The 25,844-nt window shown below is 43.6% G+C and overlaps 1 protein-coding gene and 1 pseudogene across 1 annotated transcript in view; both read right to left on the bottom strand.

Annotated features, from left to right (window-relative positions):
• The window catches only part of FGF2 (fibroblast growth factor 2), a 68,053-nt gene that overhangs the window by 30,755 nt on the left and 11,454 nt on the right, over window positions 1–25,844 (bottom strand). Inside the window, 2 exon segments of the mRNA XM_029234724.1 lie at window positions 22,894–23,332; window positions 23,334–23,674. Coding sequence (XP_029090557.1) covers window positions 22,894–23,332; window positions 23,334–23,674 — 780 coding nt within the window.
• Window positions 9,289–9,796, bottom strand: LOC114902956 (annotated as a pseudogene).

Raw genomic sequence — 25,844 nt, 5'->3', positions numbered from 1 at the left:
AAGGAAAGCTCTCCCCTGCATCCCCTGCATGACATAGCTGGGTGGACTTAGTAGGAAGTTGGAAACGGCCCCTCTGCCTGAAAGTCTCCAAGAAAGAAACAGGGCCCCTTCTTCGGCTGTGCTGAGAAGTTAACGGAATAACTTTAAAGGAATAACGGGGTCACAGTAAGAGAAGAGCATGGCTCCACCCCAAAGAACGCAGCTACCTTGAAGTCCAGGTTAATAAAGTTAAGTGAACTACTCTGGAGTTCAGTTCTTTGAAATACGGTATTTGAAACTGTGGCTGAAAGTTGGCAGAGTGGGAGAGATTCTTCCAGTATGTTTGCCATTTCCGTACGCGATATCTCAATTACTGAGGTTAAATACTATCACTGGTTTCACAAAAATACGACGCCTCTGGAATGGAAATGAACAGTATCAAATTAATGTCAGGGATTAACTGAATATGCCTGTTCAACTTCCTCAGGTTAATGCCTCTCTATGTTTATCACTTTATAATGTTGTTCCCTCATAGGAACAGGAAGTTATTCTTTCAAAGTCCAATTTTTAAATTTTTATCTGACCCAAAAGGTTTATAGATCTAAAAAATAAAAAATGTAATAGGTTTCTCTTCCCATGTTCCTAACATGTTTTATACTCTCCACCTACAGAAGAAACAGGTGCTCTCATTGTGCCGTGTAACTAGCTAAGTAAGCCTCACTCATCCCCGCCTCGGTCAGCGTCTAGAGCACATGTATTGAGTGCTGAACAAATGTCTATTTTTAATGGTGAAGATAATTCATGGAACTGCCTTCTGCATCTCTCTCCATTCAATATAAGAGAACATACAGGGGGCTTCCCTGGTGGCGCAGTGGTTCAGAGTCCGCCTGCCGATGCAGAGGACGCGGGTTCGTGCCCCGGTCCGGGAATATACCACGTGCCGTGGAGCGGCTGGGCCTGTGAGCCATGGCCGCTGGGCCTGCGCGTCCGGAGCCTGTGCTCCGCAGCGGGAGAGGCAACAACAGTGAGAGGCCCGCGTACCGCAACAACAAAAAAAGAAAGGTTACTGCAGCCATACATGTGTAAGATAATAAGGATATGCACATTGAAAGCGGCAGTGAGGACAGAGAACAAAGGAATAAACACCAGGGTTTCATGAAGTCTGGATTTTGGTAAAAAACAAAAACAAGAAGGGGGGAAAAGTTAAGTTTAGGTTTTCAACTTGGAAATAAGGAAAAATGATGGAATAATTTGGGAAGAAAGTTGACAAAATGAGGATATCCAGTTTATGATCCAGCACCAGCTTCCTGCTCATCAAGGAGAACGATGAATTGCTTATTTGATTGGAAGTGAATTAGTTACGTTCAAGCTTACAGAGTGACATCCAAGTGAAGTTGTTTTCCAGACAGTAGGGGTTTGGAAACTGGATGTGGTAGAGACTTATTTTGGTGGCTCCAATGAACCACACCTCTTGATAGTCATACCTTGTGTAGCCCCTCCCATATTGACTCTAGTCTTGGGCCATGTTGCCTGAATTTAGTCAATGGGACATTAGCAAACATGACGTGAACAGTGCTTACAGATGGGAGCTCTGGTCTTGCGATCCAGCCTCTATGTAAAGAAGCCCAAGCTAGTCTCATGGAGAGACCGCGTGGAGAAAGGAACAAATCACTGGAGTTTCAGTTACCCTGCCAAGGCACCAGACACGTAAGTAAAGCCATCTTAGGTATTCCTGTTCCAGCCACCATTTGACTGCAGCTACTATGCTAGCAGAAGAACCATCCAGCTGAACTACAGTCAATACACAGAAACATGAGAAATAATAAAATGGTGATTTTAGAGCATTAAATTTTGAGATGTTTGTTACACAGCAATAGATTTCTCAAGCACTGGAGGACAGACGAGATATAGGTCTATAAAGGGGAGCTTTAGGAACAGTAAACAGCAGTCACAGCTAACACTCACTAAGGGCTTACTATGTGACATATTAATACAACATTATTAACACGGTGGCTATCATTAGCTAGCATCCCTGCTTGGCAGATGAGGAAACTGGTGTTTAAAGAAATGAAGTAATTTCACCCAAGATCATACCACTAGAAAGGCACAGCTGAGACCTAAACCCAGGTCTACCTATTGCCTGCACAAATGTGGAAGACAAGAATGACCTTAACAGAGGAGTGAGAATAAAGGGGAGAGGGGGCCGGGGGTAGGACCAGGGCAGAAAGAACAACGACTTGATTACCGTTTTGCATTTTTCTCTAATTTCAAGAATAGCTGTTCAACACAGTCTAGTTAGGGAGTGAATCAAATCTAGCCCCTATTTAGGAAGCCAGCTCTGTTGGCATTCTCCCTCTGCACTTAACTCTGGTAACAGCAGGTGTCCCCTACAGCCACGTGTACAGTCACTTGTTGCCCCCATACGTCTTTTGCTTTAAGATCATCACTGGCCATCTCCCGGGACACACCTGACACAAAGTGCCCCGTTTTCTGGGTTCACACGCTTTTCCTTTGGCCACGCCTGTTTCTGATGATATTATCAGCCCTTCCCCAAAACTGATTGTCAAAACCCTCCAGCAGAATTTGAGTCAAAAATCCTTAGCGCTTGGCCCTTGGAAATCATCTAGTGCAGACTTTTCAGTTCAAGATAAGGAAGCAGAGTCCCAGGTTGGTGGATTGCTTTGCCCAAGATCACCTAAGGACCCAGGGTCAAAAGTCAGCGGTCCTAACCCTCCTTCTTCTTGCTGGCTGCAGAGCCAAACTGCCCTGAGAAGCATGTCACTCTATTATTTTCTCATCTGCCATTCTTCAAGAAATAGCTGGTTGAAATAACGCTGAAACTGTGCCTTGTTCCAAGCAATGAGTTGTGTGATGATGGAGAGGGTAAGGGGAAAACCGGCGAATGGAGAAAAATACCAAGAAGTAAGGGAATTTATCTCCCCAAAGAAAATCTTCTTATACTGTGTCTTCTTATTCCTCATAATAAAAAGACAAAGAGTTAATTGCTATAGTTTATAAAGTTTTTTTAAAAAGTCACAAAAGTACACAAATAGCAAAGCAAATAGCATCTGGCTCTAGTACTCACACTTCGATCCCAAAAAAGGAGCCTAGAATCATAATTGTTGAATGTATTTCCTTTCTCTGTGCCACGGAAAGTCATCATTTTGTTTTCTTTTGCTCCTTTCTCCTTCCCAGAGTTGGAATACCTCTCTGAAGAGAATGCCAAGAGCCCACACAACTAATTACTCAGGAGTTTTGAATATGAAAGTCTGTTTCAACCTAAATCTTCTCTTGCATATTCCTGGGTGTGTGTTTGTTTTTCTTCTCTTTCTTCCTTTCCCTCTTCACTTTCTACCTCCCTTGCCCTGTCTGCTCCCCTGATTTAATTTATCCTTTCTGCTTCCTCCAAAAGATATATGAGGTTACTAAAAAGAGAAAAAAAAATCAGACATCTATAAAGACATCCACCATTATCTCGACATTATTTTTAGAGGAATAGGAAAGGCTTTAGGCACAGAAAGTGATTCTTCTTGAGATGCTCTGAATTGAAACCTCTTATCTCAGGCATGGAAGGGAGTCGCCCTCCCAAGTAAACTGTTCCAAGGCCAGACACAAAATACAGCTCACTTTGTTCAACTCATACCTTTTACTGTAATTATCTTTTCCCCCCCAAGAATTTCTAAAGTATTTTACTTTCTATCTCTATGGGAACGGTGATTTTCACATGAAGAAAAGATTATTCAGAATCTAGGCATATTCTTCCAGCTGGACAATAACAAGGGATAAAACTCCTGACGTGCATTTTTTCAGATTCGTGGAAAGAACTTTTAAACCAGGAAGGTGCTTTGCAGATGACCTGTCCCAACACCGATGTTTTTAAAAATAGGAAACAGTTGCTTTGACCAAAAGATGTTTTCCTTACCCCACCCAGACCTCTCCCCCTTGCAACACTCAAATCCTAAGGGCTGCTGGTCATCACAGGCCATTGCAACACCACTGGGAGCTAAGCACACTGGGGTCCAGCCAATTCTTCCAAAGAGCCATTTTCCACTGGAATCCAGCCTCTCCCCTCTTAGCATATGCAGCTGTTTTCTGGCTTCCTGCAACGACAGCTACGATATAAATTTCCCACGACCACACTAAAGTCTTTCATCCTTCAAGGTGCATACCCTCTCTTCCTCCTTGTCAGTGCTATCCACTGACCGTCACTGTCACTCACTGAAAACCTTGGAATTAGGCACCCTGCATCCCTTGCCATCATCTAGAGAGATGGCACTGTTCATGCAGAAGACCCACCAACAATCGAGCCTCCAAGATCCTTGGCTTATCGAGTCTAGCAACCTGCATTCACCACTCTCATGTCCACGCCATCATTCGAGAGCGGCTTCATCTCAAACTCCGACATGGTATAACCTCATTTCCTTCAGCCGCTTTGACTTAAATGGTGGAGTCAGGTTCAGTTATCTACCCGTCCGTAGCCTCTTGCGCTTCCCTCCTTATCACTCTGAGCTCTGCGGGGCATAACTCAGTTCTGCTTTTTCTTTCTCACACTTCTGCAATCGAAGCTCCAATTTTTGGATCAATATAGCCATCTGGCTTCTCCACTCCTGCACTCGCGCTGTTGAACCTACACAGTGGAAACGTCCCCAGAAGTGACACAACCATCCAGACTGGTGTTGTTATGAATGTGGGTCTCCAGCCTCAAGTGAGCCATCAGCGACCGTGGGCACATCCCGGTCTCTGTCCTCTCCCATTCCCTACAGCAGCCATAAGACTTAGAGCTGGCTCTACAGGCCCAGCCCACAGCCATACCTCCCTCTCGGAGATAACACTGCCTCCTGCTTCAAAGAAAAACCGAAGATCGCAGACCTAAGGTCCCTCAGTGTTCCCATACCTAAAACATATTCACTCATACTGCGCTGACCAAGCTAAGCTCATCATTTAGTGGAACACATTTGTCTTTTCCTTCTCTCTCTTTTTTTTTTTTTTAAACAGCAACTAAGCCACCAAAGAGGGTTTGTCATTTTGTGCCATTTTGCTACAAAATCGGCACACTGAAATCTCTGTGTATCTGGTGTTGTCTGGCATGGCCTTTTAGCTTCCCAGTGGGGAGGCACCTTGCCCCTGAGGACATAAAGATAAACAAAGAGGCCCAGTTAAGGAGACCCAACAGTCCAGGGTGCGGGTAAGGGAGACGCGCAGTACATGGAGAAACTCCCCCGCTCTTGGCCCAGCACCTAATCAAAGCCCCTCACATTCCCTGCTCTCTCCCAGCAGTGCCAGTGAAGTAGAAAGGCATCTGATCTCCCCCTTCCCTTACTTCTATGTCATCTTGGACCTCTCATGAGGCTCAGACAACTGACAACAGAAGTGCCTCTAGTTATGCTGATACCCCTGCTTCTAATCAATGCTAGTTTGAGGATGATGTAAGACAGAAGCAACAGACGTTTCCAATCACAGACTAGAATATGACTTTAAAAAAAAAACTAACACCTACCCAATCAGACTGCAGCCTCAACTGCCCTCTGCTGTCTGGTCCTCAGAAACAGGCCTCTGAGGCCCAGTTCACTTCTGTGATGAGGGACGAGCAGGGCAGCCTTTGGAGCATTCGGCGGCTGATGGAGACCAGGGACAGCAGTAATGCTCTCTGTGAGCACAGGCGACAGCCTCGAGCATCTCCACATGTAAGTGTTACTCTGACTTGTTGGGAATCCTTTTTTGTTTGTTGATTTTAGTAATATCCTTTCTTCTGGAATAGGATCATTATTCTTGTTTTCAGAAATCCTAAGGAAGCAAAACTAACTCACGTGTGTTGGGGGAAGGAAAAGAGAACCAGAAGAAAAAAGCTAATGAAAAACAGTACAGAGGTTCCTCAGAAAATTAAAAATAAAACTACCATATGATCCAACAATTCCACTTGTGGGTATTTATACAAAGAAAACAAAATCACTAACTCAAAAAGAAAATCTGCACCCATGTTCACTGCAGCATTGTTTACAATAGCCAAGACATGGAAACCACTTGTGTCCATCATTGATGGATGAATGTATGAAGAAAATGTGAAATACACACACACACACACACACACACACACACGAATATTATTCAGCCATAAAAAGGAAGGAAATCCTGACCCATTTGGATGGATCTTAAGGGCATTATGCTAAGTGAAATAAGTCAGACAAAGATGTATGCTGTATGATATCATTTATATGTGGAATCTTAAAAAAAAACTCTTAGATACAGAGAACAGATTGATTAATCAACTGCCGAGCCAGGGGGCTGGGAAGGTGGACAAAATGGGTAAAGGAGGTGTAAATGCACAAACTTCAAATTATAAGATAATTAAGTCCTGGGGATGTAATGTATGGTACGGTGACTATAGTTAACAATACTGTGCTGTATAATTACAAGTTGCTAGAAGGGTAGATCTTAAAAGTTCTCATCATAAGAAAAAAAAATCTGTATCTTTGTGAGATGATAGATGTTAACTAAACTTACTGTGGTGATCAGTTCATGATATATACATATATCAAATCATTATGTTGTATAACTAAAACTAGTACAATGCTATATGTCAATTATATCTCAATTTAGAAGAGGAAAAGGGAGGAGAGGAGGGAGAAGGGGGTGAGGAGAAAGAAGCTAGCCTCCATGTTCCCTGGCAAGCACCAGTCATGGAAGGTGGAGCCTCCTTGGGGTCTCAGTGGGGACCAAAGCAAAATGATCTCAGCATGAATAGGAGGCCAGTCTCGTGCCTCTCTCAGGAACCCTCCGCCCCACGTCCTTGGGATATCGCTGTGAATAAGGGGGTCCTATCCAAGTCAGGGTTGAACACTTAGGCCAGTCTAGGATTTATGCCAACAAGGGCCCTGCGATGGTTAATGTCATGTGCCAACTTGGCTGGGCCATGGTGCCCAGATATTTGGTCAAACATTATTCTGGATGCTTCTGTGAGGGGTGTTTTTGGATGAGGTTTATATTTGAAGTGGTGGACTTTGAATAAAGTGGACTGTCCCCCATAATGTGGGTGGCCTCATCCAATCACTTGAAGGCCTGGTAGAACAAAAGACTGACCTTCCCTGAGCAAGAAAGAATTCTGCCAGCAGACGGCCTTCTGAACTTGAACTGCAACACTGGCTCTCCTCTGGGTCTCCAGCCTAACAGGTTTCCAGCTTCCATAATCACATGAATCAATTTCTTAAAATAAATCCCTCCTTCCCTCTCCTACTCTATCTCATCTGTATCTCCTAATGGTTCTGTTTCTCTGGAGAACCTAACTAATTCAGTCCTCCTACAAATTGAATTGCTACGTGGTCAGGAGATAAGCAGCTGTTCAGCTGTTGCCCTTGGCAACATCTTCACCAGCAGGGCTAGCCTCTGTGATGAGGCTCCAAAGTCAGGCTGACCTTCAGTGAGCACGGCTGTTCGGATGTCAAACCCCGTCCACAGGGTCAGTCCAAACTGCACCTGTGCTGGTCTCCTCCCTTCCCAGAGTCTCCTTGCTTCCATTAAACTTACTCCATCCCTCTGTGATCTGATCCAGTCCCTTTATGTCTCTTCCAGCCCACTGCTGCACCAGTATAGGACTTTCCCAAAGAACACGGTTATGATTCACCTTAAAAAAGTAAACGATATTATGCAGAATACATTTAGATTTAGATTTTTGGCATGCTTTGACTTAGAATGTACAGTGAATTAGAAATAATTAGTACTAATTAAGCACCATTTCCCAAAGCAAAGTAAAGCAGTTTTACTGATAACAACCAAGGCCATGCATCTGAGTGGGGCTTAAGAGGAAATAAGCCAAAGAATGGATAAAGGAGTGAGAAGTGGGTTCCTTCTAGGGGACAGGCATAGGCCTGGGCACTGCTCACCAACAATCAGTCAACTAGGGTGCTGCGTCCATCTGTGTGACCGATGGCCAAAGACCCCACCCATAGCTCCACCCTCCCAAGACAGAAGCCTCTTGGTTACCATCTCATCTCTCTCTGTCCCTTCATATTCACATACCCCAGAGAATAGTATCCACCATCTGTCTCTGCTCCCTCACTCCATTCATCCTTCTCAGAAATCTTTATATAAATAATATGTGGATATATAATTGTTAAAATTTTCCAAATACATAAAGAAGTAAAGATTCCCCTTCATTTCTTCTCTCTCAATCCTAGCCCCCTCTCCAAAGTTATAAGCACGAGTTAGCAGTTTGGTATACATCCTTTTCAGCTCTTAGCCTACCTATTTACTCCATAAGTATATAGTTCTTTTGTGTGTGTGCATTTTTATAAACGGGGTAATTTTTTTGTGTTATTCCAATAACTTCCTTTTTGTTTCCAAAGACAAAATGATCTTTTAAATTCAGTTTCAGAAAAAGCTGTCACATGAATTTGGTTTAGAAAACATGACAATAAGAGGCTTGGTTTTTCTGTAAATGCAAGGAAAAGAAATAACCGTTAATAAGTTCAATGATAATTTTCTGGATCTTCCTCTTGCATCAAAAGCTGTATATCTTCTCCCCAAAGCACCTGCTCCAAGAGCCAACTCAGTCTCTTTATCTGCCTCTAGCTGGGACAGGCTAATTCCCCTCCACCACCCCTCTCTTCTTTCAGTCATAAAGACCCTGGGCTCTGACCAATGAAAAGAATTGTCCTTAAGCCAACAACCCACAGGCAGTGGGACCCAAAGCCCCACTCCCAGTCCCGACAGCAGAGGCCACAGAGCTGGCATCGTTTCCACTGTCTCAGGAAGAAGGAGCCAAAAGCTGACCCTCAGCACAAAGCAAGGCCTAATGTGAAGAAAGACTGAGCGCTCCCAGGCCCAGAGTAGGCTGCAAGTTACAGTCAGGAAAAGGGAGTTATTGCAGTCATTCCACCTTTAGAAATAAATAAGGGGGGGGGGGGCTTCCCTGGTGGCGCAGTGGTTGGGAGTCCGTCTGCCGATGCAGGGGACACGGGTTCGTGCCCCGGTCTGGGAAGATCCCACATGCCGCGGAGCGGCTGGGCCCGTGAGCCATGGCCGCTGAGCCTGCGCATCCGGAGCCTGTGCTCCGCAACAGGAGAGGCCACAGCAGTGAGAGGCCCGCGTACCGCAAAAAAAAAAGAAAGAAAGAAAGAAGGGGAAAACTGGACCCTTTTCCACTACTATGGTTCTATAAGGTCCTCTACTGCTGAGCTCCAAGGGGGATCTGCAAGCACAAAAGGGTCTAAACAAATCAGGAGGACTCTGCCCTGGCTGAAGATAGGAGTGACAAGCAGGAAGACAGGTCAATGTAATAATTTGTAGGAAGATGATGCTGGGAACTTCGGCTCTTCACAGGGCTGCCAGCCCTACAGAGGACAACACAGTAAGAACCAAGACAAGCACTCCAGACTGGTATAGCTGGGGAACTGTCAGGCCCTTTCTTGATCCCACATCAGGAGTCAGATCCCATTCCAGGTGTGACACATGAGAAGGAAGATGAGTGCAAATCTGGCTGTGTGGATCACTGCTGGCCCCAAATACAGGGACTTCACAAGTTCCAAATGAGACTCAAAGCTTCCAGGGATCAAAAGGGCCGACAAGCAAAAAGAAAGACCCCTGCACTCAAGGCAATACCAGTGCCGTGGTGGCAAATGGACATCACCATGGGAAGAGACCAGCTACAGATAGCGATATGGGGAGACAAAGGGTGCTCTGAACCACTGTTGTTATTCCAGAACCTCTCCATCTCTTCTCTGGCTGTGGTTTCCAAAGGAACAGCATTTCTGATACAGAGCTGAGGACCAAGGTGGGCACAGAGGCAATGACGGCCAATATGTCTCAACAAGAGCACAGCCATCTTGGGTTCTGGCCTGGACAGAAGTCCAATAATTTCCTTTTTTCTCTTGACAAAATGGAGACCCTTCTCTTCTAATGTCTGTACCTCACTTATGATGTGCCAGACAATGATATAAGAGATCTACATTTCTCAGCTGGACTACCACAATAAATTTCCTAACTCTCCTCCCTACTCCCAGCCTTATACCCTTCGATCCATCCCACACACCTGCCTGAGTGATTTTACAAAAGCCCAAATCTGATATTCTTATTATGATTACACTCTTTCACTGACTCCCCACTGCTTTGAGGATAAAGACCAAATTGTTAGCATGGCTTACAAAGTCCATCACAATCCAGGCCCTTCCATACATCAGGACAAAACTATAATTCGAAAAGATACATGCACCCCTGTGTTCAGAGCAGCACTATTTACTGTAGCCAAGACATGGAAACAACCTAAATGTCCATCAACAGATGAATGGATAAAGAAGATGCAGTATACATATAAAATGGAATACTACTCAGTCATAAAAAATGAAATAATGCCATTTGCAGCTGCATGAATGGACCCAGAGAGCATCATACTAAGCAAAGTCAGAAAGACAAATACCATATGATATCATTCACATGTGGAATCTGAACTATGACACAAATGAACTTATCTATGAAACAAACAGACTCACAGACATAAAGATCAGACTTGTGGTTGTCAAGCGGGAGAGGGAGCGAGGGAAGGTTGGACTGAGAGTTTGGGACTAACAGATGCAAACTCTTATATAAAGAGTGGGTAAACAACAAAGATATACTGCACAGGGAATGATACCCAATATTTTGTAACAACCTGTGAGGGAAAAGAATCCAAAAAGAAATAGATATATGTGTATGTACAACTGAATCATTTGCTGTACACCAGAATCGAACACAACTTTGTAAATCAACTGGACTTCAATTAAAAAAAAAAAAAAGAATCCTGGCCCTTCCTACGTGGCTGGCCTTACCTCTTACTATAACCCTACACTCTGGCCATGCCAAAATGTTTGCAGTTCCCAAAGCATACCAAACCTGGAGCTGCTTCCTTGGCCTGCATGCCCTTATGAGGCTTCCAAGAAAAATTAGTTGAGTTGCAAAACATATATAAATAACCAAATGAATTCTGCTGCTGTATGGGAATGTTAGCCACACTGCTGTTAAAAGTGGTATAGAGGGTCTAGCAAAAACTGTTAACTCTGTTTAGAATAAGGACCTAAAGCATCACTTTTTGGTGGCAATTAGATAACAGGGTCAGCTGCCGGGCAAACACCTAGTTGCCTCCCAACACCCAGGCCAGCAGTCCCTCCTGTCTGAAGCCTTTTCTGACTTCCCTGTAGAATTACTGTCCTCCGTAGTACGATCTCACTCTTCCCCCAGGACACAACACGAGCAAAGCAGCCGTAACATTTCAGTGTCCCTACTGACTTACATCTTTTTTTTTTTTCCTGACTTACATCTCTTTCTTGTCCTGTCGGACAATATACACCTTAAGGGGCAGAGGCCTACATTTTTTTATTGAATTAAAATATTTTTAATTCAATTTTAATTGACTTAAAATATTGTGTTAGTTTCAGGTGGTAGGTGCCTACATTATCTGACTTTTAATCCCCAGCACCCAATGCTATATATGACAATATAGTAGAAATTTTGTGGTTAAAATGGCAAATCAAAAAATATATTATTTTTATTGAGGTACAACTTAATATTTAAGATGAGTTACAAAGATATTGACAATATACCAAGACCAAAAACAAACAAACAAAAACTTTAAAAATGGCTTTTTAATAAGGCAAATAGAAAATAAGAGTTAAAAATTGGTGAAGCCAGGACTGAGATTACTATACTTGCTAGAAGCACACCACATATTCGGCTTTCTAGAAGCCAGTAGCCATAACAAGTTGCCCGGAGTCCATAAGGTTAGAACAAACTGGCCACTAAGGAGAAGCGTAACTAGTCCTGACACAGTTACCACAGAGAAATTCTCTCAGGAGTCCTCAGAGGGGACACGATGTAATGAGATAAACAGCAGCTTTACATATTTCTTAGAATTAACACAGACACCAGTTTCAGAGAGATGTTACTCTTGAAAATCGTTTACCATAAACTACAGTCTCACACCAATGTATTCAAATTGGTTCCCTCGCTGATGGTCAGGTTAATTAGAAGATATACTTTAGTTATTAGTGGTAGTATCCTTAACATATTTTGGACCATGGACAACTTTTTGAGAACCTGATAAAATGCTATGTATCTTCTCCTCAGAAACAACACCCTGACATAATATTTTGCATCTATTTTCAGGAGATTATGGAAACCTGAAGCTTGTCCATGGACCACCCATATTAAAATCCACAACCCGGAGGAAAGATGTACTATAGATCCTTGAGTCAGGCCTCCATAAATATTATTTCCCACAGCAGGACCTTAAAAAAGTGCTGCTCTCTGGCCTATGGGCTGAATTGTAAAGAACCATGTGCTTTAACTGTCAGCCATGGTGAGCATTAGGCTCCTTCTAGAAAAACAGAGATGCCTACAAGGAACACCCAATCACTTCTGGAGGTGATACCATGGGCAACGCCAAGAGTCTCCAGAATTCTACAACACAAAAGCTCTACAGTCCTACATCATTAAGCACGGCCAAAAATAATTTAAGTCTGGAAAATATTCAACATAGGTATAACCAAATGGATATCCCAACTGGGTTTTTTTCCCCCTAATCTCATTAAAACACTCAAAGACTATCTACTTTTTGAGTAACTTCCTGCAATGCATTCCAAGAAAAATTAGTTGAGCTGCAAAACATACGTGTAAATCACTAAATGAATTCTCCTGCTGTATGGGGATGTGAGCTACACTGCCGTTAAAAGTTGGGTGGAAGGTCTAGCAAAAATTATAACCCTGAATTAGAATAAGAATCTAAAGCTTCACTTTTGGGTGGTAATTAGAAAACAGAGTCAGCTGTCTATTAAGAATACTTTTAGATTATGATAATAAATTTATCTTCAATTTTTTACCTTTTAGAGGGAGAACATACTTACAGTTCATTAAAAGTGATACAGTCCTTAGCCTGGCCTTGGAAACCCAAACATGAAAAGCTCCAGACTCTCTCCCAAAGAAAATGTATTTTCTTTTGTAGAAGGTTATTATGAGAAGTTTGGTCTGATATTCCACTGAAATGAACATATCAAGCCTATGTATGTTACTACTCTCCCACTATAGATCACCCTATTTACTACTTCCTGTGTTATTTTCTTTTCTCAGTATTCTAAGACTCTTGGAATTTTTTTTTTTTTTCAAGGAACTACATCAAGCTTACTACCTATATAGAGTTTCCGGAAAATAGCTTTATCCCACTTTTTGATATATAAGACAACCACTCATCTGCTGGTAACTTTCCTATTCTCTATCATTCTCACAGACTTTTAACAGTGCCCACATCTGTAAACGATGTGTGTACCAGGGGACTGGACTGTTTCGAGTCCATGTTTTTCTGAGGAGAGGAATAACAAGATCGGAGCTGCTCTCTGGGAAGATTACGCTGCTGAAGAACAATATCCGGTTGATTAGATGTGTTATGGGCTGAATTGTATCTCCTACCCGCCGCTGCCCCAAACTCATATGTTGAAGCCCTAGGCCTCAGTACCTCAGAAAATGACTATTCGGAGATAGGGCCTCTGAAGAGGTGATTAAATTAAAATGAGTCGATTAGGGTGGGCCCTAACCAAATCTGAACCAAGAAGAGGAGGTTTGTATGTGTGCAAAGAGAGGAAAGGGCAGCAAGAAGGCAGCTGTCTGTGAGCCGAGAAGAAGCCTCAGAAAGACCAAACCTGCAGACACTTTAATCTCGGACATCTAGGCTTCAGCACTACGGGAAAATTAATTTCTGTTGTTTGAGCCACTCAGTCCACGGTATTTTGTTATGGCAGCCCTAGCAAACTTACACAGATGGGAAAGGCTAGAAGCCATTGGCAACAGTCAGGGACAGAACTAGAGCAGCTGTGGCAACAATGCAGAGGCCAGCGTGAGTGTAAAAGACACTGCAGAACCGAAATGCACAGGGCCTGAGAAAGGGATGTGAGGATTGAGGAAAATGAAGAGTAGAAATTTACTCCAAGAGATGGGCGTGGTTGGCAAGAAATTTTTTTAAATATATTTTATATTTTAAAATATAGGGGAGTCAAAAAAGGGAGGCAAGTGATTCCAAGGAAAGAGGAGTTTCATTTTTCATTTTAGACACATTTCTAGATGTATCTGGCTAAGCACTTTCTTTGTATCTTTTTGTCTTATCTTGGTCTTTATTTCCTCACATACTAGACATCCAAACAATTATTGGTTGACTGAAAATCTCACTTGGTGAAGAAGATTAAAATAAAATAGGTCCAAGTACATCTGCTTTTTTTCTTTTGGTTGCTTTTTTAATCTTACACCACATGTCCTTAAAGAGGGAGCCTATCGTGAATTTCCCTGAAAGGGTCTAACTGTAATTTTTAAACATCCTTTTAGTTATTCTCTTTGCATTTTCTGCATGCTTTCGCTTATTCTGTATCTTAATCTTCCAGACCCAATCTTCGAGGTTCATTCCATTCTTATACAGTATTTATCCTTAATTACGTCCTACTCTTTCTATTTTAGGTTTTTTTTTTTTTTTTGCGGTACGCGGGCCTCTCACTGTTGTGGCCTCTCCCGTTGCGGAGCACAGGCTCCGGAAGCGCAGGCTCAGCGGCCATGGCTCAGGGGCCCAGCCGCTCTGCGGCATGTGGGATCTTCCCGGACCGGGGCACAAACCCGCATCCCCTGCATCGGCAGGCAGACTCTCAACCTCTGCGCCACCAGGGAAGCCCTCTATTTTACATTTTAAATTAAATATGCCATTTCAAAATCTTTGAGCGCTTCAGAAAACAACCCCTAAAGAGCTGTTTCATAATAAATCATGACAGAAATACTTTCTAAACAAAAAAGAAAGCAATAAAGCAAGGGGTGGGAGAAAAGATGACAGAGGCTAACTCTGCTAGACATGGTAAAGGCTCTGGGAAGAGTTTAAATAATTTTTTAAAATCACTAATTCTGTTCAAATTTCTGCTACACCATCCATCTGGAATTCTGGCCATGAACTGTATTCTAAACGCTAAGAAGTACGGAAGGCACAATTAATTACTTCTTGTCGCAAACAAAGAGATCGTGTTTTGAAAAGCCAACAGCAAAAACCCTATCCTTATCTGTAAAATGAAAATGATACTTGTTTCAGAAGATTGTAATAAGATTAAACATATTGTTCATAAAGCTGACATAGAGCATGTTCTCAAGAATTTCATTCATTCATTGAAAAAACACTCAGAAAGTAACAAGGTCCAAGGAATACAGAGGTGAAGGTCAAACAACTGACCCTTCCCCTATGATGGCACAGGGACTTTGCCTAGTCATTATGGTGCCTAATCTCCCTAGGTGTCTGGCTAAGGCTGGACAGATCCCATCAACCCCCCATGCTTTAACACCCTCCCTCCAAAACAGTCTGTGTCTCACTTTCCCCACCTGGTCACAGCTGAAGGTGTTGCTGTAATTCATTATTTTTTAATCTAACACTTGTTGTATATGCCTTCTTCATATACTACTGTGCTCTACTAAACCAGTTAGCAAGATTGGCTTCCCAATTTTACTTGCATTATATCCCCATTACTAAACTGCTGCATTTAGAGTAATGTATAAATATAAGTATATAAGAACTACTTCTAAAACTAAGAAACACACTCAGAATATTTCTCTTTTCACATAATTGTTTTGACAAATGCTTTGCCTCAAAGAAGATAAGGAGATAAGATTAATCAATCTTACATTTAAAGATTAAATTTGACTGAGAGAGGCTCTCCAAATTTCTGATTCTAGTAAGATAAAAAGTAACAAAAGAGGACCAACCATGCAAAATCCAAGATTATACCATCCCAGAATCAGAATTTCCAAGATGAAAGGGACCTTCTTCTCGAGTCCCCATCCAATTCAAGTAGTCATCCAACCAGTGAATAATGACACCTGCCCCTACACACACACACACACACACACACACACACACACACACACACACACACACTTGTCAAATAAGCCAAAGGTAGAAATAGCTAAGAAGGGAAAGGTCAAATGACACGAGAGAAAAAATTAAAAAAAAAATAAAAAGATGGGAGAAGAAACATAATTTATAGAAAAAATGAAAATATATAAAGAAGGCATATAGCAGGTGTTAAATTAAAATATAAGTTATTAGGCAGTAAATAATTTCATTTCTAATTCAAAACAAACACTGTTCATCAAATGTTATATTTCAAAAAGTAACTTTTTAAAAGGGGGTATTATTTGACTGTGTTACTCTCTTCCATTTCCTATTTATGTTATGACGATCTGTAAACCTATGAATTGTTTTCTCTTTATAAAATGATTCAGCTCAGAAAGCAGTAGAATGAGACTGGTCATTCAGCAATCTCTCCCACCCACCCTTGCAGACATCACATCACAAAGACTATGACTCACTTTGTCATACAGTTTCTGTCCTTTTAAGAGTTTTATGATTGTTGTGATGAATACTGGCTCATAAATCTGAATGAATATTAGGATGAAACTATTTGTGTCATTTCCTCACAGCCAAAGCAGATACTAACAATGGAACCAGACAGTTCTTAATCCTAATTTATAAAATGATTCACAGGTTTTAGACTTGAGAGAGAGAGATTTAAGGATTAAAGTATATGGTTCAAGTATGAATTCTCAGATCTGTATTTTTTAATTAGAGGGTTATAACTAGTTCTGGAATTGGCTAGAAATGTTATGCTATTCAATAGCTGAAAAGAAAATCTTCCACAATAAAAATTAATCCTAACAAATGATTGTGTTTTACCTTTATTGCTTCCTTTGAATAATGTGAAAGGTGTCGCTGCAGAAGGAACTACAGTGATGCTACATTCAATTTATCCATTTTACACGCCTCGTGCCGAAGTACGTATGCTTATTTATTTAAAGTTCTAGCTCATTCAACAATACAGATTGAGCCTCTTCAATGGGCCTCAGCCTTGTCATTCACTGAGCAGTGGAGTCAAGGGGTTCCTGGGGTGAGTAAATGCAGTCTCAGACCTCAGAGTAGAAAAGAGTAAAGAACTGCTAGGTAATGTCATTTGAATTTTAAAAAATCCCTGCCAACTAGAAATTTCCAGTAAAATTGAGGGACGTGAAGTTAAAATATATCAAGCTATTAGAGAGAATTTTTAGATAGCAGGCAGGAGAGGAAAGACAGGTACAGGGCGGTATGAAAGAAATGGGGCCTGATGCATGCCTAGGACTGGGGTAAGGTAAGAGGATTAATAGCCAATTAAAGGCTAAGAGAAGAAGAAGGATGTGAGAAGACGATCAGAAAGGAAGTTAGAAGACTTGGCTAATTTGTTGGGTACATGTTGAACTTAACACACATTCTTTGAGCAGACACAGAGAGGACAGAGTTCACAGCCCCAGTGCAGGAGACATAAACAATTACAAGCAAAATCATGAAGTCCGTAGAAGAATATGTACCAAGTACTATGGGAAATGCAGAGATAGAAACAATTAATTCTCCCTGGGAAGGCTGGGGAAAGTTTCACAAAGGAGAAGACCACTGAGCTGACTCATAAAAGATCTTTCCAGAGAAAGGTGGGAGTGGGAGGAGGGTGTGAGAGAAGAATTGATAAGAAAAAGAAGGATTTTCCAAAAACAAGGATCACAAGTGGAAAAGCGCATCATTGTAACAGTGATGGGTCTGTCAGATTAGAGACTACAGTGAAAGCACAGAGCACTGGCAGCGTCAGGGGAGTGCGGATGGCAAAGAGTGGGAAATAAGACTGAGCAGGTGGGTCATACTGGAGAGGGCAAGTCGGGGAGGGTATGGTTGTAGGTAAATACAGGACAGGGGAAACCAAGAGACAAGGCAAGGAAAAGTCATTGAGGTAGGGAAGACTCCAAGGCGTCTAGCTTTGGAGACTAGAAGGATAATTTCACTACAAACAAATTCGGTAGGAAGGGTGCTAGTTGGAGAAAACTTTGTTATGGTCTGTTTTACGTGGGTTGAGTTGAGGCTGTGGCAGTGCATCTGGCCATCGAGCAGTGAGAAACACAGTACTAACACAGAGGTGGGAAATCTGAGACAAAGACTATAATTGATCTGCCGAAGGACCACGAGTACACAGAAAGACGGGTAGAGTGCCAAGACAGAGCCTTGGGGAATATTATAGCAAAAGACCGAAAGAAGGGGAAACCAGAGGAAAAGACGGTCGGATGGGTGAGAGGAAACCAGGTTGATGTGGTGTAACAGAAGCCAAGGAATTCTCTGGAAGACAGAAGCAGACAATGGTGTCAAGTGTCACAAGTAGGGCCACAAATTGGATAAGTCCATGTGATTGAACTGGAAGACTGCTGGGGACCAGAATGATTTAAGTAGAATACCTGGTGCAGAATCCAGAATTAAAAAGAGAAAAGGAGATGAAGTAGAAGAGTGTACAGGATTCTAGGGTATTGGCCACGAAAGAAAGAATGAACAAAATGCACAACATACCTGAGGAATTTTATATCACACCGTACATGGTAAAAATCTCAGGTGCTTTTTAAAGAAAACAGGATTCATAATGAGAGCTTTAAACTAATTATCCTGAGAAATGATTCATCTCTGTATAGATTACCCTTAAAAATGCTAATAGCCAGCTTTTAAGATTCCAAAATATTTTCCAAATATAATTTTGTTACATATAATCATCTTCATTAAAAGACTGACCAAGTGTCTAAACGTATGTGTTAGCTGCACCAAGAGAGCTATAAACCTCGACCGTGCTTTTGTATGTCATGTGGTCCAGGAGGAGTTATTCCACGGGATGGTCCGCACAGAATGTTCTCACCAGCAGCTGACATTCAGTGAGAATTCCCAGAGTAAAAGATACAAATCTTTTATGATGTTTATTTACATGGAGAAGTCATGGTTCCTACCTTAAGGTGCCAGCATTTTCTCAAAGTGCGTAAATCATGAACAGAGAACAATAATCCACTCACAGAATCTAGCCAGATCATTACTACACTATACAAACTTCCTTTAAAAAACAAACAACAACAAAAAAACCTTTTTCCCCCAGAATATCTTTAAAATCTGTGAAAATAAAAGGTCTGAAGCCTCCCCTTGAATTTCGCAAGTTCATGTTTTTAACGATGAGGGGTTGCATGGAATATGTGCCATGGCACACGGCACGGGGGTCACACAGACCGGGGGTCACACAGACTGGGATCCCATCCCTTCTCCACATGGGAGTGGACGGGTCCCTCAGTCTCTTCAAGGCTCAGTGTCCTCTGGAGCCTGGAAGCCGAGAAGTGGGGCAAGCAGGCAGTCACCTCCTGGGAGAAGCCCTCCTGGGAGAGGCCCAAGGGTCGACCCAGCACTTCTAACTACCTACATTTTTTCCAAAATAACAGCATCTGGAATAAATTTGATGCTAAAATGCACACAGGCAGCATACTTTGCCCTTACTATACTCCACCACATGTTGTACGTGCTGCTTGGGATAAAATGTTCTCTCTTCTGAATGTTTTCACGTGGTTCACTACTTTAGAGCATACACTTAACGTTACCCATTCCCATGGGCATTTGGAAGGGGCCTGTAAAAACATCCAGGACGCCGAAGGGAAGGTGGTGGGTGTGCACCGTGCACGCGGGGGGGAGGGGGGGAGCACAGGCTCCGTCCTTGTTTTTATCATGCTTTTAGCAAGACTCTCGTATCAAACACAGGTTATTCCAGGATTGTAAAGAAAGTTGCCTTTTCAAAGGCAACTTGTGAAAGCAATTCAAGAGAGAAGCCAGGTGAGAAGCACAGGTGATCTTCAGCAACACTGTGAAGCTGGAAACACGGGCGTCCAGGCGTCTGATCCCTTCCTTTCTGCCGGCGTCTGATCCCTTCCTTTCTGCCGCCGTCCGCCCCGCCCCGCCCCGTGTCCTCTCCAGAACCTGAGCTACGGCCCCCGCCCCTAAGCAGCGCCCCACATTCATGCCACAGCCTTCACAGCTCCCCGCCCCCCAGCTCCGCCAACTCCGGTCCTCCAGGTCAGGTTTTGGGGAAGAAACTGCACGTGCAATTTAATCCACGCTAAACGGTAAAATCCGAACGCTGCTGAACTCTTCCAGAGGGACCCTCCTCCCTCGGTATCCGTGGCGGGCCGGTTCCAGGATCCCCCGCAGGTACCAACAACCATGGAGCCTCAAGTCCCTCGAGGAACGTGGCGCAGCACTGTTGACCCTCATCTCCGCAGATGGGGAACCCTCGGATACGGAGAGCAGACTGTATTTGCATTTTAGAAACGTCCGGAAAGTGTTAACGCCAAAGGAATAAATCTCCAATGACAGATTTTAGGGTCCATTGGGCAAAACAGTTTGAGGAATGGGGCCTTGGGGTTTTCCAACGTTTCAAACAGGTCTAGATATCTGGGCCTTAATTCAGAGGGAAGCTGTAGCAACAGTTAACTGATTTCTCCACGTTTCCTGATCAGTTTTGCTCGTTCAGGGGAATGGAGGGGATGTAATTCAGAGGATATTGTTAAGTCATTTTTTTTCTTATATATTTCCCATCAGTCTCCTCCTGGTTTGGTCAACTATCAGTACGCCTTCGACATGCCAGAAAAAAACACTGTACTTAAACTTATGTCCAGGTTGGGCTATACAAAAGTGGCCTAAATTTATCATTTTTAGGTTTACATTCTTGTCAGGCTATCACCTGGTACAAGGTGATTTTTAAAAAATCAGTGCTCTCCACAGATCTGGATGAATATTCTACTCTTCACTTTTAAACATCTTGTCTTTAGCTAGTTATCAAGTTGGTAGGGTTTCTCAACCTTAGCACTTCTAACATTTAGGGTCAGAAAATTTTTTGCTGAGGGATTAGGGAGGTATCTTGTGCACTGTAGCATCATCCCTGGCCTCTACTTATTAAATGCCAATAGCACCCTTCCAGGCGTGACAACCAAAAATGTCTCCAGGCATTGCTAGATGTTCCCTGGAGGTGGAAGGGGGCAGGCAGTACCAATCCTATTTGAGTACCACTGAGTTAAAATCAGATTACAAAAATGACAGCCCAGCCCAGAACTGGGAATAAAAAGTTAACAGCTGTTTTTACAAGGGTGGTAATGCGGTATGCAATTCAGAATTACCCTCACTCGCTAGCCCCTATACAGTTTTGTTCTAAAGGAAATAGGGTATCGAGAGTGTCAAAGAAAAAAACTGTAACTAATAAAATGTCTGGAAAAAAAAAAGAGAGTACTAGGGGAAGCCTCAATATGAACCCAATCTGGGAGAGAGTTCTTCTGTCTTCTCGTCAAAGAACATGCTCCTTTTTGTGCTACTAGAAAAGAGCAAAACTAATTGGGACATATGTGCACCTTGCCCTAACCAGCTGGTCTAGCCTGGCAGACAACTGCAGAACAAACTCCAAACACAAAGATAATTTTGTGAAATCCATTTAAGTTACCAAAATAGAGAAGGAGCGCTACCGATAGACTGGACTAAAAGCATCTTTTCAGATTTACTGGATAGTACATGAGAAAACTTTTTAATTACGGTAGGCCTGAAAAAAATTACAGGCCTGCATCTTTTGCTTGTTGCTATTTTGGAACCAATAAAGACTCAATTCTTATGAAAGCACATTCCCATTCCCGAATTTGTCAATGGAGGCTTGGCTGCAGAGCTCTCTCCACTTCCTACTCCCGCATTCCAAAGTGAAGGACACACCATTAGCATCATAAGGTAAAGACGGACTCCTGCGGGTCTTTTCTCAGGCAAAAAGAGGATGAGGTTTTCCACCTGAAACCCATAAAGGAAGGACTGGCAGAACAAACAGCTTTCAAAAGAGATGTTTTACCTACACTTACAGGGTGACAGTTAAAATATATCTGATCTCTTTCTCTCACTTCCAATTCATCAGTATTTTTACCAGCCCATTTTACACCTTTTTCTCCATCTTTTCTCTAGACCAGTGGGTTCTCAAAGTGTGCTCCCTGGTCAGCATCACCTGGGAACTTGTTAGAAATGCAAATCAGGCCCCACTCCAGACCTAAGCAATCTGAAACTCTGGGAGATGGTTCAGCCGTGTGTTATAACAAACCTTCCAGGTGATTCTGATGCATCCCTAAAGTTTGAGAACTAATGACTTAGGCCCATCTTCTTTCTATAACCACAGATAGATTTTATTTTATTTCATTTTATTTTTACAGAAAACGAAACTGCATACTAGTAAACTGAGTCCTCTGTGCACTTTATATAAATCCTCATTTGATCCTCAAGCCTGATGCAAGGTTGATTATCCCCCCCTTTCGGGATGAGGAAACGGGCTCAAGGGTTAAGGGTCGCTCAAGGTCCCATAGCTAATAACTGCAAGTGGAAGATTAAAGTTTTTGCAGTTCTTTTCACTACTGCAACAAAAGTCTATAGCACTTTATTAATACAGTCCATATTTTCTGCTTTTTCAGTTTTCCGAAATTCGGGGTAAAAAACAGAAATGGATGGGTGACAGCAGTGTGCCAACTGCCTTGGATCCTACCAACCTGGAATTTAAGGGCACGACTCTGGAAAGGTATCTTTCCAATAAGGAACGTTTAATTCGTCTTTGGTCCCTCCTGGCTTTGTCCCGGGGACTGCGCGCATCCCACAGAGAAGGGGTCGGAACTTCAGGCTGGGGGCGCCGGCGGCACCTCCGTGAGCTACCCACCTCTGCTCGGCCGCCGGGCATCCCCGACGCGACAGGTTGTCTGAGCCCACAGAGTCGCCGGCAAGGCCCGGGCGCCCTGCGGCTCCGGGCCCGGGGGACTGGTTTACCAGTGGAAACCAGCACACTCCAAAGCCTGGGCGAGCGTCTACCCGCCACCGCAGCTCGGAGCAGGAGGGGCCGAGTGGTGAACCCAAAACCGCCGAGGGCCGCGCGGGGAGAGACCACAAGCCCCACTGGGGTCAGAGTGAAGAGAAGGAAAGAGCGCGGAGGCTGGAAGGCAGGGAAGGGAGAGAGAACGGCAGGGGATGGAGACGGCGCGGGGTAGGAAGAGCCGGCCAGCACTCACCGTGAGGGTCGCTCTTCTCGCGGACCCCGTCCACTCGGCCGTCGGGGTGGATGCGCAGGAAGAAGCCCCCGTTTTTGCAGTACAGCCGCTTCGGGTCCTTGAAGTGGCCGGGCGGGAAGGCGCCGCTGCCGCCGTCCTCCGGCAGGGCGGGCAGCGTGGTGATGCTCCCGGCTGCCATGGCCCCGCCAGCGCCCTGCCGGGGTCCCCGAGCCCCTGGAGCCGCGCGGGGAGTCGCCGCGCCCCGGCCCCGGCCTCGGACGCGCTCCGGGGCGCGGCCCCGGCCCCGGCCCCCCAGCCTCCCTCCCCGCGGCACGCGGCCGCGCCCGCGGGCCCCCAGCCTCAAACTGTTCCGCAGCTTCCCTCTCCGCCGGCCCTAGAGCGCGGGGAGCCGAGCGGCCCGGGAGCTGGGAGTGAGGGCTGGGTGTCTCCGCAGCCGCCGCTCTCGGGAGGGCCGCTGCAGCGCCAGGGATCCTTTTGCAACCGCCGGCACAGCGTCCGCTGGTCTGGCAGCAGCCGGGCCACGGCGTCACATCTTCTACGTCTCCACCCGCGAACGCCCACCAACCCCGCAGGTCCCCGGTCCTCCTCCCTTCCTGCGCGCCGCCCCCTACTCGCTCGGCGTTTTCTGCGACCGGTCTCCGGGTCGGGCGCTCTGGCCGCAACACGCAAGCGCGCGACCTCCGTGGCCGGGGCGGGGGGGCAGCCCGAACGCAGCCGGGGGGCGGGGGAGGTGCGGGGATGCGGCGGGAGGCCACGTTTCGGGCCTTCGCCGCTCCGGGGGCTTGACCCCGCCGGTTCCCCCCGAAGGCGCCCAGCCCAACCCCGTGCAAACCAAATCACATTCAGACTTTCTCCACACTGCGGAGCTTTTGCTGTGCAACCAGCCGTGATTCAACTTTTCAAAGTTTAAATGCAATTTTCTCCCCCATTCTTTTTCCCTGCCAGCGTTTCAAAGCGGAGAAACTATTTCCACCCCCAAGAAGCAGAGGAATCGGAAGCGAGGAAGGGTTCTGTGTCAGAATAGGTTTCGAACATCTCTCATCACCAAAAGCCGAGGGTTACGCACAAGCACAAACTGTTAACACTGAAGGCAGAGGCTGAAGTAGTTCACTAACATAAGCGAAGAGGCCAGAGAAGGGGAGCGGGTTGGGTTGCTAAGAGGAAAAGGCTTTTCTTTTACTAGCCTGACTAACTTGAATTAGACAAAAGTGGAAAGATGAAGATGGGCCTCAAATCCTCATCGTGATAGAAGTATGTTAATGTCTTATTCTAGCTAAACTGTTAGGCATTTCTTGGAGGGAGGGTAGTTTACTGAAAATCCCAAACTACAAAATTGAAGTTAATTGCACTTTGCTAATTTTCAGTAGAATATAACAGGTACTACAGATTATCGAAATGTCCATCCACAGAACTTCATATACTGAGCACCTACTGTTTGCAAAGCATTTCAGTAAGTGCAGTGGGAGATACCCAATCTTCTGGCACAGTGAGGCTGATACATGGGGAGAACGAACAACAAAAATACCAGCAGAAAGTGTCAAGGCCATAGAAGTGTAAAAATAAAGTTTCGTGAGATTTCAGATAAGGGGTAACTCAGCTTGAGGGTAGGCAGGGGTTAGGGAAAGCTTCTTGGAAGATGTGAGAATACAGAAATTCCTCTATTTAAGAACATATTTGGTTTCAAAAGATTATCCATCAGTGCACTTGTTCATAAGTCTCCAAGAGGTATTTAACTCTAGATGCATTTCTAGGACGTATGAATCGATTCTTTGGAGCTTTAAAACCACGAGTACTCTTCTCCGGGCTGATGTATGTTCTCTGACATCTCTCTCCAAAATGGACAGGTTTTATCTGCTTTGAAAATCTGTTAAGACAAACAGCTCCCTTCCAGACGATCTCTGTGGGTATCCTAGGGAATGCTTAAAGCTACTGCAGCATGCATCAGGTTGCCACTTAACTTTGAAATCGAGTTAGATTTGAAGAAGCCTTGAACTCCGTGTCACACAAACCTGAGTATTCCAAGAGCAAAGGGATAAAAGCTAAGTCAAAATATTTTTGAACAGTAGCATCCAGAAATTTGGGGAACACCTACAAGCAGTTAAGGAATCTGTGTGCTAATAGACCACAGGTCCTGAGGAACTGCATCCCATGTACAATAACTGCTTGTTTCCTAGCTCCTTCTAAAACCAGAGGAGGAGATGTCACATGAAATGGATAAGCCAGCTCTGGGAATCTAGGTCTCCAAGACAAATAGTGTTAATTCCAAGAAGACATCATTAAGAAAGTTGTCTCATGTTCCTACCCAGACTCTTCTCAACACACCCCTGTACACACACACAGAGACAGACAAAATATTCTTAGATGCAATCAATTTGCTCTCAGCTGAACCATAAGCACTCAACTTACATTCTCAATTTACCCAACTATAAGGATGAATATTAAAATAAATATAATTTTGAAAAATAACTAGAACCAATAGGAGAATTCTATAAGATGATGGATACAAAACTCATTATTTTTAAAAACCATTGGTTTCCAGTAATAACTACTTAGGAACCATAAAGGAAAGAGGAATTTCCCTTACAACACCAAGGTAAATTACTTTGGAATTAATAAGAATTGTTCAGAATCTAAATGATGAAAAGTACAAAGATTTAATGAGAACTTAAAAAAAATTTTAACTGTTCCTGGATGGAAACATACAGTAAAATAACAATGTCAAATACCCCTAACCATATTTAAATTTTTTAAACAATATTAGTTTAAAATTTTAGCACCATTTTAACACAATCTAACAATATTGTAAAATTCAATTGGACAAATAAACGTATAAGAATAGCAAATACTTTTTTCTTAACTGCAGGGAAAAAATCTGAAAGACTTTTAAGTGGACAGAAATGATTACTATATATCTTCAATGGAAAATTAGGCATTGTCTAGGTTATCTGATT

This window comes from Monodon monoceros, unplaced genomic scaffold, assembly GCF_005190385.1.
Source record: "Monodon monoceros isolate NGI ecotype Baffin Bay Population unplaced genomic scaffold, NGI_Narwhal_1 Super_Scaffold_20, whole genome shotgun sequence".
Taxonomy (NCBI): Eukaryota; Metazoa; Chordata; class Mammalia; order Artiodactyla; family Monodontidae; genus Monodon; species Monodon monoceros.
The sequence above is the reverse complement of the archived record's forward strand: the minus strand, read 5'-3'. Positions and strand labels throughout refer to the sequence as shown.